Source organism: Hydractinia symbiolongicarpus, chromosome 4, assembly GCF_029227915.1.
Source record: "Hydractinia symbiolongicarpus strain clone_291-10 chromosome 4, HSymV2.1, whole genome shotgun sequence".
NCBI classification, from domain to species: Eukaryota; Metazoa; Cnidaria; class Hydrozoa; order Anthoathecata; family Hydractiniidae; genus Hydractinia; species Hydractinia symbiolongicarpus.
In genome coordinates, this window is record NC_079878.1 from 3,520,790 (window position 1) to 3,542,786 (window position 21,997).

At 37.8% G+C, this 21,997-nt stretch overlaps 1 protein-coding gene across 1 annotated transcript; it reads right to left on the minus strand.

Moving 5' to 3' along the window:
* Positions 1–15,218: 15,218 nt before the first annotated feature.
* LOC130642168 (uncharacterized) lies at positions 15,219–15,950 on the minus strand. The gene has a single exon (XM_057449253.1). It carries the CDS (start codon positions 15,948–15,950, stop codon positions 15,219–15,221), a length of 732 nt encoding a protein of 243 aa, XP_057305236.1.
* Positions 15,951–21,997: the final 6,047 nt, after the last annotated feature.

The following is a 21,997-nucleotide window of genomic DNA, read 5'->3' on the forward strand; positions in this document are numbered from 1 at the left end:
CGCAGGAGACTTGTAGTTTTCAAAAATGTTTTCATTTTTGATGAAACGCTGAATAAAAGAAGTTTAATCGCCGGCAAACGAAAACCCGCCATTTCCCGTAAACCCCGGACTCGGCCCGTATAGTCAAAAGTATACAAAGAAGGTACCCAGGGAGTAAACTCATTTCCCGAACGATTTTTTAAATTATTTTTTCACCACTAAAACGCATGGGACTTGTAGTTTACAAACATGTTTTCATTTTTGATGAGACTCTGAATAAAAGAAGTTTAATCGCCGGCAAACGAAAACCTGCGATTTCCCGTAAGTCCCGGGCTTGGCCCGTATAGTCGAATGCATACAAAGAATTTACCCAGGAAGTAAACTCATTTCCCGAACGATTTTTTAAATTATTTTTTCACCACTAAAACGCATGAGACTTGTAGTTTTCAAAAGTGTTTTCATTTTTAATGAGACGCTGAATAAAAGAAGTTTAATCGCCGGCAAACGAAAACCTGCGATTTCCCGTAAATCCCGGACTCGGCCCGTATAGTCAAAAGTATACAAAGAAAGTACCCAGGGAGTAAACTCATTTCCCGAACGATTTTTTAAATTATTATTTCACCACTAAAGCCCATGAGACTTGTAGTTTTTAGAAATGTTTTCATTTTTGATGAGACGCTGAATAAAAGAAGTTTAATCGCCGGCAAACGAAAACCCGCGACTCCCCGTAAATCCCGGATTCGGGCCGTATAGTCAAAAGTATACAAAGAAAGTACCCTGTGAGTAAACTCATTTCCAAAACGATTTTTTAAATTATCTTTTCACCACTAAAACGCATGAGACTTGTAGTTTTCAAAAATGTTTTTATTTTTGATGAAACGCTGAATAAAAGAAGTTTAATCGCCGGCAAACGAAAACCCGCCATTTCCCGTAAACCCCGGACTCGGCCCGTATAGTCAAAAGTATACAAAGAAAGTACCCAGGGAGTAAACTCATTTCCCGAACGATTTTTTAAATTATTTTTTCACCACTAAAACGCATGGGACTTGTAGTTTACAAACATGTTTTCATTTTTGATGAGACTCTGAATAAAAGAAGTTTAATCGCCGGCAAACGAAAACCTGCGATTTCCTGTAAATCCCGGACTCGGCCGGTATGGTCAAAAGTATACAAAGAAAGTACCCAGGGAGTAAACTCATATCCCGAACGATTTTTTAAATTATTATTTCACCACTAAAGCCCATGAGACTTGTAGTTTTTAGAAATGTTTTCATTTTTGATGAGACGCTGAATAAAAGAAGTTTAATCGCCGGCAAACGAAAACCCGCGACTTCCCGTAAATCCCGGATTCGGGCCGTATAGTCAAAAGTATACAAAGAAAGTACCCAGGGAGTAAACTCATTTCCCGAACGATTTTTTAAATTATTTTTTCACCACTAAAACGCATGAGACTTGTAGTTTTCAGAAATGTTTTCATTTTTGATGAGACGCTTAATGAAATTGGTTTAATCGCCGGCAAACGAAAACCCGCGACTCCCCGTAAATCCCGGATTCGGGCCGTATAGTCAAAAGTATACAAAGAAAGTACCCTGTGAGTAAACTCATTTCCAAAACGATTTTTTAAATTATCTTTTCACCACTAAAACGCATGAGACTTGTAGTTTTCAAAAATATTTTCATTTTTGATGAAATGCTGAATAAAAGAAGTTTAATCGCCGGCAAACGAAAACCCACCATTTCCCGTAAACCCCGGACTCGACCCGTATAGTCAAAAGTATACAAAGAAGGTACCCAGGGAGTAAACTCATTTCCCGAACGATTTTTTAAATTATTTTTTCACCACTAAAACGCATGGGACTTGTAGTTTACAAACATGTTTTCATTTTTGATGAGACTCTGAATAAAAGAAGTTTAATCGCCGGCAAACGAAAACCTGCGATTTCCCGTAAATCCCGGGCTTGGCCCGTATAGTCGAATGCATACAAAGAATGTACCCAGGAAGTAAACTCATTTCCCGAACGATTTTTTAAATTATTTTTTCACCACTAAAACGCATGAGACTTGTAGTTTTCAAAAGTGTTTTCATTTTTAATGAGACGCTGAATAAAAGAAGTTTAATCGCCGGCATTCGAAAACCTGCGATTTCCCGTAAATCCCGGACTCGGCCCGTATAGTCAAAAGTATACAAAGAAAGTACCCAGGGAGTAAACTCATTTCCCGAACGATTTTTTAAATTATCTTTTCACCACTAAAACGCATGAGACTTGTAGTTTTCAAAAATGTTTTCATTTTTGATGAAACGCTGAATAAAAGAAGTTTAATCGCCGGCAAACGAAAACCCGCCAATTCCCGTAAACCCCGGACTCGGCCCGTATAGTCAAAAGTATACAAAGAAGGTACCCAGGGAGTAAACTCATTTCCCGAACGATTTTTTAAATTATTTTTTCACCACTAAAACGCATGGGACTTGTAGTTTACAAACATGTTTTCATTTTTGATGAGACTCTGAATAAAAGAAGTTTAATCGCCGGCAAACGAAAACCTGCGATTTCCCGTAAATCCCGGGCTTGGCCCGTATAGTCGAATGCATACAAAGAATGTACCCAGGAAGTAAACTCATTTCCCGAACGATTTTTTAAATTATTTTTTCACCACTAAAACGCATGAGACTTGTAGTTTTCAAAAGTGTTTTCATTTTTAATGAGACGCTGAATAAAAGAAGTTTAATCGCCGGCATTCAAAAACCTGCGATTTCCCGTAAATCCCGGACTCGGCCCGTATAGTCAAAAGTATACAAAGAAAGTACCCAGGGAGTAAACTCATTTCCCGAACGATTTTTTAAATTATTATTTCACCACTAAAGCCCATGAGACTTGTAGTTTTTAGAAATGTTTTCATTTTTGATGAGACGCTGAATAAAAGAAGTTTAATCGCCGGCAAACGAAAACCCGCGACTCCCCGTAAATCCCGGATTCGGGCCGTATAGTCAAAAGTATACAAAGAAAGTACCCTGTGAGTAAACTCATTTCCAAAACGATTTTTTAAATTATCTTTTCACCACTAAAACGCATGGGACTTGTAGTTTTCAAAAATGTTTTCATTTTTGATGAAACGCTGAATAAAAGAAGTTTAATCGCCGGCAAACGAAAACCCGCCATTTCCCGTAAACCCCGGACTCGGCCCGTATAGTCAAAAGTATACAAAGAAAGTACCCAGGGAGTAAACTCATTTCCCGAACGATTTTTTAAATTATTTTTTCACCACTAAAACGCATGGGACTTGTAGTTTACAAACATGTTTTCATTTTTGATGAGACTCTGAATAAAAGAAGTTTAATCGCCGGCAAACGAAAACCTGCGATTTCCTGTAAATCCCGGACTCGGCCGGTATAGTCAAAAGTATACAAAGAAAGTACCCAGGGAGTAAACTCATATCCCGAACGATTTTTTAAATTATTATTTCACCACTAAAGCCCATGAGACTTGTAGTTTTTAGAAATGTTTTCATTTTTGATGAGACGCTGAATAAAAGAAGTTTAATCGCCGGCAAACGAAAACCCGCGACTTCCCGTAAATCCCGGATTCGGGCCGTATAGTCAAAAGTATACAAAGAAAGTACCCAGGGAGTAAACTCATTTCCCGAACGATTTTTTAAATTATTTTTTCACCACTAAAACGCATGAGACTTGTAGTTTTCAGAAATGTTTTCATTTTTGATGAGACGCTTAATGAAATTGGTTTAATCGCCGGCAAACGAAAACCCGCGATTTCCCTTAAATCCCGGGCTTGGCCCGTATAGTCGAATGCATACAAAGAATGTACCCAGGAAGTAAACTCATTTCCCGAACGATTTTTTAAATTATTATTTAACCACTAAAGCCCATGAGACTTGTAGTTTTTAAAAATGTTTTCATTTTTGAGGAGACGCTGAATAAAAGAAGTTTAATCGCCGGCAAACGAAAACCCGCGACTTCCCGTAAATCCCCGACTCGGCCCGTATAGTCAAAAGTATACAAAGAAAGTACCCAGGGGGTAAACTCATTTCCCGAACGATTTTTTAAATTATTTTTTCACCACTAAAACGCATGAGACTTGTAGTTTTTATTTTTGATGAGACGCTTAATGAAAGTGGTTTAATCGCCGGCAAACGAAAACCCGCGATTTCCCGTAAATCCCGGGCTTGGCCCGTATAGTCGAATGTATACAAAGAAAGTACCCTGTGAGTAAACTCATTTCCAACGCGATTTTTTAAAGTATCTTTTCACCACTAAAACGCATGAGACTTGTAGTTTTCAAAAATGTTTTCATTTTTGAGGAGACGCTCAATAAAAGAAGTTTAATCGCCGGCAAACGAAAACCCGCCATTTCCCGTAAACCCCGGACTCGGCCCGTATAGTCAAAAGTATACAAAGAAAGTACCCAGGGAGTAAACTCATTTCCCGAACGATTTTTTAAATTATTTTTTCACCACTAAAACGCATGGGACTTGTAGTTTACAAAAATGTTTTCATTTTTGATGAGACTCTGAATAAAAGAAGTTTAATCGCCGGCAAACGAAAACCTGCGATTTCCCGTAAATCCCGGACTCGGCCCGTATAGTCAAAAGTATACAAAGAAAGTACCCAGGGGGTAAACTCATTTCCCGAACGATTTTTTAAATTATTATTTCACCACTAAGGCCCATGAGACTTGTAGTTTTTAGAAATGTTTTCATTTTTGATGAGACGCTGAATATAAGAAGTTTAATCGCCGGCAAACGAAAACCCGCGACTTCCCGTAAATCCCGGATTCGGGCCGTATAGTCAAAAGTATACAAAGAAAGTACCCAGGCAGTAAACCCATTTCCCGAACGATTTTTTAAATTATTTTTGCACCACTAAAACGCATGAGACTTGTAGTTTTCAGAAATGTTTTCATTTTTGATGAGACGCCTAATGAAAGTGGTTTAATCGCCGGCAAACGAAAACCCGCAATTTTCCGTAAATCCCGGGCTGGGCCCGTATAGTCGAATGTATACAAAGAAAGTACCCTGTGAGTAAACTCATTTCCAAAACGATTTTTTGAAGTATCTTTTCACCACTAAAACGCATGAGACTTGTAGTTTTTAAAAATGTTTTCATTTTTGATGGGACGCTGAATAAAAGAAGTTTAATCGCCGGCACATGAAAACCCGCGATTTCCCGTAAATCCCGGACTGGACCCGTATAGTCAAAAGTATACAAAGAAAGTACCCAGGGAGTAAACTCATTTCCCGAACGATTTTTTAAATTATTTTTTCACCACTAAAACGCATGAGACTTGTAGTTTTCAAAAGTGTTTTCATTTTTGATTAGACGCTGAATAAAAGAAGTTTAATCGCCGGCAAACGAAAACCCGCGATTTCCCGTAAATCCCGGACTCGGCCCGTATAGTCAAAAGTATACAAAGAAGGTACCCAGGGAGTAAACTCATTTCCCGAACGATTTTTTAAATTATTTTTTCATCACTAAAACGCATGCGACTTGTATTTTTTAGAAATGTTTTCATTTTTGATGAGACGCTTAATGAAAGTGGTTTAATCGCCGGCAAATAAAAACCCGCGATTTCCCGTAAATCCCGGGCTTGGCCCGTATAGTCAAATGTATACAAAGAAAGTACCCTGTGAGTAAACTCATTTCCAAAACAATTTTTTAAATTATCTTTTCACCACTAAAACGCATGAGACTTGTAATTTTTAGAAATGTTTTCATTTTTGATGAGACGTTTAATGAAAGTGGTTTAATCGCCGGCAAACGAAAACCTGCGATTTCCCGTAAATCCCGGGCTTGGCCCGTATAGTCAAATGTATACAAAGAAAGTACCCTGTGAGTAAACTCATTTCCCGAACGATTTTTTAAATTATTTTTTCACCACTAAAGCGCATGGGATTTGCAGTTTACAAAAATGTTTTCATTTTTGATGAGACGCTGAATAAAAGAAGTTTAATCGCCGGCAAACGAAAACCTGCGATTTCCCGTAAATCCCGGACTCGGCCCGTATAGTCAAAGGTATACAAAGAAAGTACCCAGGGAGTAAACTCATTTCCCGAACGATTTTTTAAATTATTATTTCACCACTAAAGCCCATGAGACTTGTAGTTTTTAAAAATGTTTTCATTTTTGATGAGACGCTGAATAAAAGAAGTTTAATCGCCGGCAAACGAAAACCTGCGACTTCCCGTAAATCCCGCACTCGGGCCGTATAGTCAAAAGTATACAAAGAAAGTACCCAGGGAGTAAACTCATTTCCCGAACGATTTTTTAAATTATTTTTCACCACTAAAACGCATGAGACTTGTAGTTTTCAGAAATGTTTTCATTTTTGATGAGACGCTTAATGAAAGTGGTTTAATCGCCGGCAAACGAAAACCCGCGATTTCCCGTAAATCCCGGGCTTAACCCGTATAGTCGAATGCATACAAAGAAAGTACCCAGGGAGTAAACTCATTTCCCGAACGATTTTTTAAATTATTATTTAACCACTAAAGCCCATGAGTCTTGTAGTTTTTAAAAATGTTTTCATTTTTGATGAGACGCTGAATAAAAGAAGTTTAATCGCCGGCAAACGAAAACCTGCGATTTCCCGTAAATCCCGGGCTTGGCCCGTATAGTCGAATGCATACAAAGAATGTACCCAGGAAGTAAACTCATTTCCCGAACGATTTTTTAAATTATTTTTTCACCACTAAAACGCATGAGACTTGTAGTTTTCAAAAGTGTTTTCATTTTTAAGGAGACGCTGAATAAAAGAAGTTTAATCGCCGGCATTCAAAAACCTGCGATTTCCCGTAAATCCCGGACTCGGCCCGTATAGTCAAAAGTATACAAAGAAAGTACCCAGGGAGTAAACTCATTTCCCGAACGATTTTTTAAATTATTATTTCACCACTAAAGCCCATGAGACTTGTAGTTTTCAGAAATGTTTTCATTTTTGATGAGACGCTGAATAAAAGAAGTTTAATCGCCGGCAAACGAAAACCCGCGACTCCCCGTAAATCCCGGATTCGGGCCGTATAGTCAAAAGTATACAAAGAAAGTACCCTGTGAGTAAACTCATTTCCAAAACGATTTTTTAAATTATCTTTTCACCACTAAAACGCATGGGACTTGTAGTTTTCAAAAATGTTTTCATTTTTGATGAAACGCTGAATAAAAGAAGTTTAATCGCCGGCAAACGAAAACCCGCCATTTCCCGTAAACCCCGGACTCGGCCCGTATAGTCAAAAGTATACAAAGAAAGTACCCAGGGAGTAAACTCATTTCCCGAACGATTTTTTAAATTATTTTTTCACCACTAAAACGCATGGGACTTGTAGTTTACAAACATGTTTTCATTTTTGATGAGACTCTGAATAAAAGAAGTTTAATCGCCGGCAAACGAAAACCTGCGATTTCCTGTAAATCCCGGACTCGGCCGGTATAGTCAAAAGTATACAAAGAAAGTACCCAGGGAGTAAACTCATATCCCGAACGATTTTTTAAATTATTATTTCACCACTAAAGCCCATGAGACTTGTAGTTTTTAGAAATGTTTTCATTTTTGATGAGACGCTGAATAAAAGAAGTTTAATCGCCGGCAAACGAAAACCCGCGACTTCCCGTAAATCCCGGATTCGGGCCGTATAGTCAAAAGTATACAAAGAAAGTACCCAGGGAGTAAACTCATTTCCCGAACGATTTTTTAAATTATTTTTTCACCACTAAAACGCATGAGACTTGTAGTTTTCAGAAATGTTTTCATTTTTGATGAGACGCTTAATGAAATTGGTTTAATCGCCGGCAAACGAAAACCCGCGATTTCCCTTAAATCCCGGGCTTGGCCCGTATAGTCGAATGCATACAAAGAATGTACCCAGGAAGTAAACTCATTTCCCGAACGATTTTTTAAATTATTATTTAACCACTAAAGCCCATGAGACTTGTAGTTTTTAGAAATGTTTTCATTTTTGATGAGACGCTGAATAAAAGAAGTTTAATCGCCGGCAAACGAAAACCCGCGACTTCCCGTAAATCCCGGATTCGGGCCGTATAGTCAAAAGTATACAAAGAAAGTACCCAGGGAGTAAACTCATTTCCCGAACGATTTTTTAAATTATTTTTTCACCACTAAAACGCATGAGACTTGTAGTTTTCAGAAATGTTTTCATTTTTGATGAGACGCTTAATGAAATTGGTTTAATCGCCGGCAAACGAAAACCCGCGATTTCCCTTAAATCCCGGGCTTGGCCCGTATAGTCGAATGCATACAAAGAATGTACCCAGGAAGTAAACTCATTTCCCGAACGATTTTTTAAATTATTATTTAACCACTAAAGCCCATGAGACTTGTAGTTTTTAAAAATGTTTTCATTTTTGATGAGACGCTGAATAAAAGAAGTTTAATCGCCGGCAAACGAAAACCCGCGACTTCCCGTAAATCCCCGACTCGGCCCGTATAGTCAAAAGTATACAAAGAAAGTACCCAGGGGGTAAACTCATTTCCCGAACGATTTTTTAAATTATTTTTTCACCACTAAAACGCATGAGACTTGTAGTTTTTATTTTTGACGAGACGCTTAATGAAAGTGGTTTAATCGCCGGCAAACGAAAACCCGCGATTTCCCGTAAATCCCGGGCTTGGCCCGTATAGTCGAATGTATACAAAGAAAGTACCCTGTGAGTAAACTCATTTCCAACGCGATTTTTTAAAGTATCTTTTCACCACTAAAACGCATGAGACTTGTAGTTTTCAAAAATGTTTTCATTTTTGAGGAGACGCTCAATAAAAGAAGTTTAATCGCCGGCAAACGAAAACCCGCCATTTCCCGTAAACCCCGGACTCGGCCCGTATAGTCAAAAGTATACAAAGAAAGTACCCAGGGAGTAAACTCATTTCCCGAACGATTTTTTAAATTATTTTTTCACCACTAAAACGCATGGGACTTGTAGTTTACAAAAATGTTTTCATTTTTGATGAGACTCTGAATAAAAGAAGTTTAATCGCCGGCAAACGAAAACCTGCGATTTCCCGTAAATCCCGGACTCGGCCCGTATAGTCAAAAGTATACAAAGAAAGTACCCAGGGGGTAAACTCATTTCCCGAACGATTTTTTAAATTATTATTTCACCACTAAGGCCCATGAGACTTGTAGTTTTTAGAAATGTTTTCATTTTTGATGAGACGCTGAATATAAGAAGTTTAATCGCCGGCAAACGAAAACCCGCGACTTCCCGTAAATCCCGGATTCGGGCCGTATAGTCAAAAGTATACAAAGAAAGTACCCAGGCAGTAAACCCATTTCCCGAACGATTTTTTAAATTATTTTTGCACCACTAAAACGCATGAGACTTGTAGTTTTCAGAAATGTTTTCATTTTTGATGAGACGCCTAATGAAAGTGGTTTAATCGCCGGCAAACGAAAACCCGCAATTTTCCGTAAATCCCGGGCTGGGCCCGTATAGTCGAATGTATACAAAGAAAGTACCCTGTGAGTAAACTCATTTCCAAAACGATTTTTTGAAGTATCTTTTCACCACTAAAACGCATGAGACTTGTAGTTTTTAAAAATGTTTTCATTTTTGATGGGACGCTGAATAAAAGAAGTTTAATCGCCGGCACATGAAAACCCGCGATTTCCCGTAAATCCCGGACTGGACCCGTATAGTCAAAAGTATACAAAGAAAGTACCCAGGGAGTAAACTCATTTCCCGAACGATTTTTTAAATTATTTTTTCACCACTAAAACGCATGAGACTTGTAGTTTTCAAAAGTGTTTTCATTTTTGATTAGACGCTGAATAAAAGAAGTTTAATCGCCGGCAAACGAAAACCCGCGATTTCCCGTAAATCCCGGACTCGGCCCGTATAGTCAAAAGTATACAAAGAAGGTACCCAGGGAGTAAACTCATTTCCCGAACGATTTTTTAAATTATTTTTTCATCACTAAAACGCATGAGACTTGTATTTTTTAGAAATGTTTTCATTTTTGATGAGACGCTTAATGAAAGTGGTTTAATCGCCGGCAAATAAAAACCCGCGATTTCCCGTAAATCCAGGGCTTGGCCCGTATAGTCAAATGTATACAAAGAAAGTACCCTGTGAGTAAACTCATTTCCAAAACAATTTTTTAAATTATCTTTTCACCACTAAAACGCATGAGACTTGTAATTTTTAGAAATGTTTTCATTTTTGATGAGACGTTTAATGAAAGTGGTTTAATCGCCGGCAAACGAAAACCCGCGATTTCCCGTAAATCCCGGGCTTGGCCCGTATAGTCAAATGTATACAAAGAAAGTACCCTGTGAGTAAACTCATTTCCCGAACGATTTTTTAAATTATTTTTTCACCACTAAAGCGCATGGGATTTGCAGTTTACAAAAATGTTTTCATTTTTGATGAGACGCTGAATAAAAGAAGTTTAATCGCCGGCAAACGAAAACCTGCGATTTCCCGTAAATCCCGGACTCGGCCCGTATAGTCAAAAGTATACAAAGAAAGTACCCAGGGAGTAAACTCATTTCCCGAACGATTTTTTAAATTATTATTTCACCACTAAAGCCCATGAGACTTGTAGTTTTTAAAAATGTTTTCATTTTTGATGAGACGCTGAATAAAAGAAGTTTAATCGCCGGCAAACGAAAACCTGCGACTTCCCGTAAATCCCGCACTCGGGCCGTATAGTCAAAAGTATACAAAGAAAGTACCCAGGGAGTAAACTCATTTCCCGAACGATTTTTTAAATTATTTTTCACCACTAAAACGCATGAGACTTGTAGTTTTCAGAAATGTTTTCATTTTTGATGAGACGCTTAATGAAAGTGGTTTAATCGCCGGCAAACGAAAACCCGCGATTTCCCGTAAATCCCGGGCTTAACCCGTATAGTCGAATGCATACAAAGAAAGTACCCAGGGAGTAAACTCATTTCCCGAACGATTTTTTAAATTATTATTTAACCACTAAAGCCCATGAGTCTTGTAGTTTTTAAAAATGTTTTCATTTTTGATGAGACGCTGAATAAAAGAAGTTTAATCGCCGGCAAACGAAAACCCGCGACTTCCCGTAAATCCCCGACTCGGCCCATATAGTCAAAAGTATACAAAGAAAGTACCCAGGGAATAAACTCATTTCCCGAACAATTTTTTAAATTATTTTTTCACCACTAAAACGCATGAGACCTGTAGTTTTCAGAAATGTTTTCATTTTTGATGAGACGCTTAATGAAAGTGGTTTAATCGCCGGCAAACGAAAACCCGCGATTTCCCGTAAATTCCGGGCTTGACCCGTACTGTCGAATGTATACAAAGAAAGTACCCTGTGAGTAAACTCATTTCCAAAACGATTTTTTAAAGTATCTTTTCACCACTAAAACGCATGAGACCTGTAGTTTTCAAAAATGTTTTCATTTTTGATGAGACGCTGAAAAAAAGAAGTTTAATTGCCGGCAAACGAAAACCCGCCATTTCCCGTAAACCCCAGACTCGGCCCATATAGTCAAAAGTATACAAAGAAAGTACCCGGGGAGTAAACTCATTTCCCATGTATACAAAGAAAGTACCCTGTGATTAAACTCATTTCCAAAACGATTTTTTAAATTATTTTTTCACCACTAAAGCGCATGAGACTTGTAGTTTTCAAAAATGTTTTCATTTTTGATGAGACGCTTATTAAAAGAAGTTTACTCGCCGGGAAACGAAAAGCCGCCATTTCCCGTAAAACCCGGACTCGGCCCGTATAGTCAAAAGTATACCAAGAAAGTACCCAGGGAGTAAACTCATTTCCCGAACGATTTTTATATTATTTTTTCACCACTAAAACGCATGAGACTTGTAGTTTTTAAAAATGTTTTCATTTTTGATGGGACGCTGAATAAAAGAAGCTTAATCGCCGGCACACGAAAACCCGCGATTTCCCGTAAATCCCGGTCTGGGCCCGTATAGTCAAAAGTATACAAAGAAAGTACCCAGGGAGTAAACTCATTTCCCGAACGATTTTTTAAATTATTTTTTCACCACTAAAACGCATGAGACTTGTAGTTTTTAAAAGTGTTTTCATTTTTGATGAGACGGTGAATAAAAGAAGTTTAATCGCTGGCAAACGAAAACCCGCGATTTCCCGTAAATCCCGGACTCGGCCCGTATAGTCAAAAGTATACAAAGAAGGTACCCAGAGAGTAAACTCATTTCCCGAACGATTTTTTAAATTATTTTTTCACCACTAAAACGCATGAGACTTGTAGTTTGCAGAAATGTTTTCATTTTTGATGAGACGCTTAATGAAAGTGGTTTAATCACCGGCAAACGAAAACCCGCGATTTCCCGTAAATCCCGGGCTTGGCCCGTATAGTCGAATGCATACAAAGAAAGTACCCAGGGAGTAAACTCATTTCCCGAACGATTTTTTAAATTATTATTTAACCACTAAAGCCCATGAGACTTGTAGTTTTTAAAAATGTTTTCATTTTTGATGAGACGCTTATTAAAAGAAGTTTACTCGCCGGGAAACGAAAACCCGCCATTTCCCGTAAATCCCGGTCTGGGCCCGTATAGTCAAAAGGATACAAAGAAAGTACCCAGGGAGTAAACTCATTTCCCGAACGATTTTTTAAATTATTTTTTCACCACTAAAACGCATGAGACTTGTAGTTTTTAAAAGTGTTTTCATTTTTGATGAGACGGTGAATAAAAGAAGTTTAATCGCTGGCAAACGAAAACCCGCGATTTCCCGTAAATCCCGGACTCGGCCCGTATAGTCAAAAGTATACAAAGAAGGTACCCAGAGAGTAAACTCATTTCCCGAACGATTTTTTAAATTATTTTTTCACCACTAAAACGCATGAGACTTGTAGTTTGCAGAAATGTTTTCATTTTTGATGAGACGCTTAATGAAAGTGGTTTAATCGCCGGCAAACGAAAACCCGCGATTTCCCGTAAATCCCGGGCTTGGCCCGTATAGTCGAATGCATACAAAGAAAGTACCCAGGAAGTAAACTCATTTCCCGAACGATTTTTTAAATTATTATTTAACCACTAAAGCCCATGAGACTTGTAGTTTTTAAAAATGTTTTCATTTTTGATGAGACGCTGAATAAAAGAAGTTTAATCGCCGGCAAATGAAAACCCGCCATTTCCCGTAAACCCCGGACTCGGCCCGTATAGTCAAAAGTATACAAAGAAAGTACCCAGGGAGTAAACTCATTTCCCGAACGATTTTTTAATTTATTATTTAACCACTAAAGCTCATGAGACTTGTAGTTTTTAAAAATGTTTTCATTTTTGATGAGACGCTTAATGAAAGTGGTGTAATCGCCGGCAAACGAAAACCCGCGATTTCTCGTAAATCCCGGGCTTGGCCCGTATAGTCGAATGCATACAAAGAAAGTACCCAGGGAGTAAACTCATTTCCAAAACGATTTTTTAAAGTATCTTTTCACCACTAAAACGCATGAGACTTGTAGTTTTTAAAAATGTTTTCATTTTTGATGAGACGCTGAAAAAAAGAAGTTTAATTGCCGGCAAACCAAAACCCGCCATTTCCCGTAAACCCCGGACTCGGCCCGTATAGTCAAAAGTATACAAAGAAAGTACCCAGGGAGTAAACTCATTTCCCGAACGATTTTTTATATTATTTTTTCACCACTAAAACGCATGAGTCTTGTAGTTTTTAAAAATGTTTTCATTTTTGATGAGACGCTGAATAAAAGAAGTTTAATCGCCGGCAAACGAAAACCCGCGACTTCCTGTAAATCCCCGACTCGGCCCATATAGTCAAAAGTATACAAAGAAAGTACCCAGGGAATAAACTCATTTCCCGAACAATTTTTTAATTTATTTTTTCACCACTAAAACGCATGAGACTTGTAGTTTTCAGAAATGTTTTCATTTTTGATGAGACGCTTAATGAAAGTGGTTTAATCGCCGGCAAACGAAAACCCGCGATTTCCCGTAAATTCCGGGCTTGACCCGTACAGTCGAATGTATACAAAGAAAGTACCCTGTGAGTAAACTCATTTCCAAAACGATTTTTTAAAGTATCTTTTCACCACTAAACGCATGAGACCTGTAGTCTTCAAAAATGTTTTCATTTTTGATGAGACGCTGAAAAAAAGAAGTTTAATTCCCCGTTCCCTCTATACGGCTAATTCGCAATGCATTATGGTAGTTGTATTCTACAGTTTTCCCTCCCAGAAGCGAGAGTTTGTAAATAAATAACAGCATTCTTTTTATTGTGGCGATAATAACAAAAAGCCGTTATTGTTTGTGATAATTTTCAAATCTCCTCAAGAAAATCATTATCTCCCTTATCCAAAACCCGTGTTATTGATGTAAACATTTAAATATTGTTAGTTAGTGAGGTTTTAGGAGTGAAAGAAGTCGAAATGGAAGTAATAAATAAGGATACAGATTTAGATATAATTTTAAGCTCTACAGATCTTGGGCCTAGCTTTTCTCAAAGCTCTTGTGTGGTACCAAGACCTGTTTTTAAAGAATTAACAAATGCCGAGAGGGACGAAGAAGTGGAGGAAAGAACACACGAAGATATAAGTCAATGGTCAACTGATCTTGCAGCTATGCCTTCGATCACCCAGGAGAAAATTCACCAATATTTAGTTCTTGGAAATAGCTGTGATAGCAAGCCGAAGGGTGCTACAAAGCATAAAATTCTTGGATACCAACTATTCAAGGAGAGCTACGTGAAGAAAGTGAGAGTTAAAAGTAATGTTATGGCTGAAAAATTAACTTTTCTTGTGAAATGTTTTGTAGCTGCTTCCATGAAAAGAGAAAAATATTCTGTTTATGTCCACCTGTGTCAAAGAAGTGGTGATATTTTGTATGCGAAATGTTTATGTAAAGCTGGAGCAGGAGGATGCTGTAAGCATGTCGCAGCAGTTCTATTTCAATTGGTTGAATACAAACAGTTGGACTTAAAAATTGTCCCTGATGACAAGACATGCACAGATTTGTTACAAAAATGGCATGTACCTGGAGAAAGTGCAAATTCTGCACCAATAAAATTTTCTGCAATGGCATTCGAGAAAGCAGACCTTACGAAAGACACAAATGAAAGTCGCAAAAGACCGTTGGTCACAGGAAATAGAAAATTTTGTTCTACACCACTGTTTGCACATGAGCCCTCAACCGAAAAAGTCAAAAAATTAGCGACAGACTTATTTGAAATAGGGCAAGGAACTTCAATATTTCATGATCTAGTATATATATATATATAGTGTACGAAAGTTTATAATTTTTAGTCATTCGTATTTACATCTGGTACCAACTGTGGTAAAAAATTAACTAAATAACAACAAATAACCCATATCTTATTGAGTTCAGCAGCCATTGATAGTTTGAAAACTGTTTGTAAAATTCGGTAATTTTTTATACGTTCGATTGCTCGTTCGACATGTACACGTACAGATGCTATTCTTCTAGTTTCGTTTTCCTCTAATAAACTTAGCTGAGGTTTTCCATCTAAAAATGGTGGAATATTTAATGTTACTCCATCAGGTAAATCTTCCTCGAGCTCAAATCCTCTATCAGCCATCACAGAATCCCCAGGCTCTAGCAAATCGTATATACCACTATCTTTTGTTATTCGTTTATCCGAAAAGCGTCCACCATACAAATCAGAGACAAATGTCACTGATCCATCAGGAGCTATTCCGACTAATCCTTTTGCTGTATTATGGTGTTTGTAATTTGAAAAGGTACTGGACTGTGTGCGATATGACGTAGGCATTTCCACAAATACTTCTGTACAATCTAATATGACACGGGTATTTGGGTAACTTTTTTGAAAACATTTCGGCATTCTATTTTGTACTGTTTCTTTTGAAGCCCATATTGGAAGCATACGGAATTGTGAATGTAAAAAATCTGTCCATGTAATCAATATTCTGCTTATGTGACTTGTCGACATATTAAATCGAACAGCCATATCTTCTAACAAAAGTCCACATCGAATTCGAACCAGTATCATAAAGAATTCTTCTTCTGCGCTCAATGATCATGATCGGCCTCGTTTTGTAGAGTTTATATTTTTTGTATTTTCAGTGTTAGTATTTGAACCCCAATATATTAGTTTATTTGCAGCTGGTTGTAAATATTCTAAAACTGCTTTGAATAATTTATAAGATTCGAATCCGGTATAAAACTTAAAGTGTGCTTCATTGTGTTTAAACCGGTCAATTGAAAATGCTATGTCACTTATAGTGGCTTGTTGTTTTTCAATAGTTTGATCAAGTTCCTTTTCATGAATTCTCATACAACTAATTTCGGCTCTCAATTTTTCCAACTCTTGTTTTAACTCTTCCTCCACAGATAATTCTGCAGCAATGTCATTTGTCGTAGCCCTCACAGGAGAAAATAGTTGCAATTTACAGTTTGTACTGTTGAGAGTTTTTCTTGGTTTGCTAGCTGTTGGTTTGATAGTTTTTGGGACTATTGTGGGAACATTGTTCATATATGTCTTCTTTCCACCAGTGAAATGAACAGAGCAAACTCTATGCGATGTAGAAGGTACAAAATCCTTTCTACTGATCATAAAAAGCCATTTCTTTCGAAGCTCTGAGTCTTTAGGAATGACATAAAAAGATAAGTCTGGATTCTTCTTTGAGTTGTTTTGACAGAGAGGTACACAGCAAGTTATCCCTCCTCCTTTACTTTTAGCTTGCAATAAAAAGCTTGAACTTGATGAAAAGTTTGAGCCAATGCTTGCAGGAGAGCCCAAGTTTTGAAAAAAACTGTTGTCTTGATTAGAATTTTGTATATCGCTTTGGTTTTGAGTAGAATTAAGGATGAAGTGTACTTGTTCGGCCATTTTTGTTACTACGAATGGTTTGTTTACGTTTTCGCGGAATACAACTACCATAATGCATTGCGAATTAGCCGTATAGAGGGAACGGGGAATTGCCGGCAAACGAAAAACCGCCATTTCCCGTAAACCCTGGACTCGGCCCATATAGTCAAAAGTATACAAAGAAAGTACCCGGGGAGTAAACTCATTTCCCATGTATACAAAGAAAGTACCCTGTGATTAAACTCATTTCCAAAACGATTTTTTAAAATATTTTTTCACCACTAAAGCCCATGAGACTTGTAGTTTTCAAAAATGTTTTCATTTTTGATGAGACGCTTATTAAAAGAAGTTTACTCGCCGGGAAACGAAAACCCGCCATTTCCCGTAAACCCCGGACTCGGCCCGTATAGTCAAAAGAATACAAAGAAAGTACCCAGGGAGTAAACTCATTTCCCGAACGATTTTTTATATTATTTTTTCACCACTAAAACGCATGAGACTTGTAGTTTTTAAAAATGTTTTCATTTTTGATGGGACGCTGAATAAAAGAAGCTTAATCGCCGGCACACGAAAACCCGCGATTTCCCGTAAATCCCGGTCTGGGCCCGTATAGTCAAAAGTATACAAAGAAAGTACCCAGGGAGTAAACTCATTTCCCGAACGATTTTTTAAATTATTTTTTCACCACTAAAACGCATGAGACTTTTAGTTTTTAAAAGTGTTTTCATTTTTGATGAGACGGTGAATAAAAGAAGTTTAATCGCTGGCAAACGAAAACCCGCGATTTCCCGTAAATCCCGGACTCGGCCCGTATAGTCAAAAGTATACAAAGAAGGTACCCAGAGAGTAAACTCATTTCCCGAACGATTTTTTAAATTATTTTTTCACCACTAAAACGCATGAGACTTGTAGTTTGCAGAAATGTTTTCATTTTTGATGAGACGCTTAATGAAAGTGGTTTAATCGCCGGCAAACGAAAACCCGCGATTTCCCGTAAATCCCGGGCTTGGCCTGTATAGTCGAATGCAAACAAAGAAAGTACCCAGGGAGTAAACTCATTTCCCGAACGATTTTTTAAATTATTATTTAACCACTAAAGCCCATGAGACTTGTAGTTTTTAAAAAAGTTTTCATTTTTGATGAGACGCTGAATAAAAGAAGTTTAATCGCCGGCAAATGAAAACCCGCCATTTCCCTTAAACCCCGGACTCGGCCCGTATAGTCAAAAGTATACAAAGAAAGTACCCAGGGAGTAAACTCATTTCCCGAACGATTTTTTAATTTATTATTTCACCACTAAAGCCCATGAGACTTGTAGTTTTTAAAAATGTTTTCATTTTTGATGAGACGCTTAATGAAAGTGGTTTAATCGCCGGCAAACGAAAACCCGCGATTTCCCGTAAATCCCGGGCTTGGCCCGTATAGTCGAATGCATACAAAGAAAGTACCCAGGGAGTAAACTCATTTCCCGAACGATTTTTTAAATTATTATTTAACCACTAAAGCCCACGAGACTTGTAGTTTTTAAAAATGTTTTCATTTTTGATGAGGCGCTGAATAAAAGAAGTTTAATCGCCGGCAAACGAAAACCCGCGACTTCCCGTAAAACCCCGACTCGGCCCGTATATTCAAAAGTATACAAAGAAAGTACCCAGGGAGTAAACTCATTTCCCGAACAATTTTTTAAATTATTTTTTCACCACTAAAACGCATGAGACCTGTAGTTTTCAGAATTGTTTTCATTTTTGATGAGACGCTTAATGAAAGTGGTTTAATCGCCGGCAAACGAAAACCCGCGATTTCCCGTAAATGCCGGGCTTGGGCCGTATAGTCGAATGTATACAAAGAAAGTACCCTGTGAGTAAACTCATTTCCAAAACGATTTTTTAAAGTATCTTTTCACCACTAAAACGCATGAGACTTGTAGTTTTCAAAAATGTTTTCATTTTTGATGAGACGCTGAAAAAAAGAAGTTTAATTGCCGGCAAACCAAAACCCGCCATTTCCCGTAAACCCCGGACTCGGCCCGTATAGTCAAAAGTATACAAAGAAAGTACCCAGGGAGTAAACTCATTTCCCGAACGATTTTTTATATTATTTTTTCACCACTAAAATGCATGAGACTTGTAGTTTTTAAAAATGTTTTCATTTTTGATGGGACGCTGAATAAAAGAAGCTTAATCGCCGGCACACGAAAACCCGCGATTTCCCGTAAATCCCGGACTGGGCCGTTTAATCAAAGGTATACATAGAAAGTACCCAGGGAATAAACTCATTTCCCGAACGATTTTTTAAATTATTTTTTCACCACTAAAACGCATGAGACTTGTAGTTTTCAAAAATGTTTTCATTTTTGATGAGACGCTTATTAAAAGAAGTTTAATCGCCGCAAACGAAAACCCGCCATTTCCCGTAAGCCCCGGACTCGACCCGTATAGTCAAAAGTATACAAAGAAAGTACTCAGGGAGTAAACTCATTTCCCGAACGATTTTTTATATTATTTTTTCACCACTAAAACGCATGAGACTTGTAGTTTTTAAAAATGTTTTCATTTTTGATGGGACGCTGAATAAAAGAAGCTTAATCGCCGGCACACGAAAACCCGCGATTTCCCGTAAATCCCGGTCTGGGCCCGTATAGTCAAAAGTATACAAAGAAAGTACCCAGGGAGTAAACTCATTTCCCGAACGATTTTTTAAATTATTTTTTCACCACTAAAACGCATGAGACTTGTAGTTTTTAAAAGTGTTTTCATTTTTGATGAGACTGTGAATAAAAGAAGTTTAATCGCTGGCAAACGAAAACCCGCGATTTCCCGTAAATCCCGGACTCGGCCCGTATAGTCAAAAGTATACAAAGAAGGTACCCAGAGAGTAAACTCATTTCCCGAACGATTTTTTAAATTATTTTTTCACCACTAAAACGCATGAGACTTGTAGTTTGCAGAAATGTTTTCATTTTTGATGAGACGCTTAATGAAAGTGGTTTAATCGCCGGCAAACGAAAACTCGCGATTTCCCGTAAATCCCGGGCTTGGCCCGTATAGTGGAATGCAAACAAAGAAAGTACCCAGGGAGTAAACTCATTTCCCGAACGATTTTTTAAATTATTATTTAACCACTAAAGCCCATGAGACTTGTAGTTTTTAAAAATGTTTTCATTTTTGATGAGACGCTGAATAAAAGAAGTTTAATCGCCGGCAAATGAAAACCCGCCATTTCCCGTAAACCCCGGACTCGGCCCGTATAGTCAAAAGTATACAAAGAAAGTACCCAGGGAGTAAACTCATTTCCCGAACGATTTTTTAATTTATTATTTCACCACTAAAGCCCATGAGACTTGTAGTTTTTAAAAGTGTTTTCATTTTTGATGAGACGCTTAATGAAAGTGGTTTAATCGCCGGCAAACGAAAACCCGCGATTTCCCGTAAATCCCGGGCTTGGCCCGTATAGTCGAATGCATACAAAGAAAGTACCCAGGGAGTAAACTCATTTCCCGAACGATTTTTTAAATTATTATTTAACCACTAAAGCCCACGAGACTTGTAGTTTTTAAAAATGTTTTCATTTTTGATGAGGCGCTGAATAAAAGAAGTTTAATCGCCGGCAAACGAAAACCCGCGACTTCCCGTAAAACCCCGACTCGGCCCGTATATTCAAAAGTATACAAAGAAAGTACCCAGGGAGTAAACTCATTTCCCGAACAATTTTTTAAATTATTTTTTCACCACTAAAACGCATGAGACCTGTAGTTTTCAGAATTGTTTTCATTTTTGATGAGACGCTTAATGAAAGTGGTTTAATCGCCGGCAAACGAAAACCCGCGATTTCCCGTAAATGCCGGGCTTGGGCCGTATAGTCGAATGTATACAAAGAAAGTACCCTGTGAGTAAACTCATTTCCAAAACGATTTTTTAAAGTATCTTTTCACCACTAAAACGCATGAGACTTGTAGTTTTCAAAAATGTTTTCATTTTTGATGAGACGCTGAAAAAAAGAAGTTTAATTGCCGGCAAACCAAAACCCGCCATTTCCCGTAAACCCCGGACTCGGCCCGTATAGTCAAAAGTATACAAAGAAAGTACCCAGTGAGTAAACTCATTTCCCGAACGATTTTTTATATTATTTTTTCACCACTAAAACGCATGAGACTTGTAGTTTTTAAAAATGTTTTCATTTTTGATGGGACGCTGAATAAAAGAAGCTTAATCGCCGGCACACGAAAACCCGCGATTTCCCGTAAATCCCGGACTGGGCCGTATAGTCAAAGGTATACATAGAAAGTACCCAGGGAATAAACTCATTTCCCGAACGATTTTTTAAATTATTTTTTCACCACTAAAACGCATGAGACTTGTAGTTTTCAAAAATGTTTTCATTTTTGATGAGACGCTTATTAAAAGAAGTTTAATCGCCGCAAACGAAAACCCGCCATTTCCCGTAAACCCCGGACTCGGCCCGTATAGTCAAAAGTATACAAAGAAAGTACTCAGGGAGTAAACTCATTTCCCGAACGATTTTTTATATTATTTTTTCACCAATAAAACGCATGAGACTTGTAGTTTTTAAAAATGTTTTCATTTTTGATGGGACGCTGAATAAAAGAAGCTTAATCGCCGGCACACGAAAACCCGCGATTTCCCGTAAATCCCGGACTGGGCCGTATGGTCAAAGGTATACATAGAAAGTACCCAGGGAATAAACTCATTTCCCGAACGATTTTTTAAATTATTTTTTCACCACTAAAACGCATGAGACTTGTAGTTTTCAAAAATGTTTTCATTTTTGATGAGACGCTTATTAAAAGAAGTTTAATCGCCGCAAACGAAAACCCGCCATTTCCCGTAAACCCCGGACTCGGCCCGTATAGTCAAAAGTATACAAAGAAAGTACTCAGGGAGTAAACTCATTTCCCGAACGATTTTTTATATTATTTTTTCACCAATAAAACGCATGAGACTTGTAGTTTTTAAAAATGTTTTCATTTTTGATGGGACGCTGAATAAAAGAAGCTTAATCGCCGGCACACGAAAACCCGCGATTTCCCGTAAATCCCGGACTGGGCCGTATAGTCAAAAGTATACAAAGAAAGTACCCAGGGAATAAACTCTTTTCCCGAACGATTTTTTAAATTATTTTTTCACCACTAAAACGCACGAGACTTGTAGTTTTCAAAAGTGTTTTCATTTTTGATGAGACGCTGAATAAAAGAAGTTTAATCGCCGGCA

Bases quoted from the DNA above. Each gene is read 5' to 3' on its own strand.
- LOC130642168 (XM_057449253.1), bottom strand. From the start codon at position 15,950: ATGATACTGGTTCGAATTCGATGTGGACTTTTGTTAGAAGATATGGCT.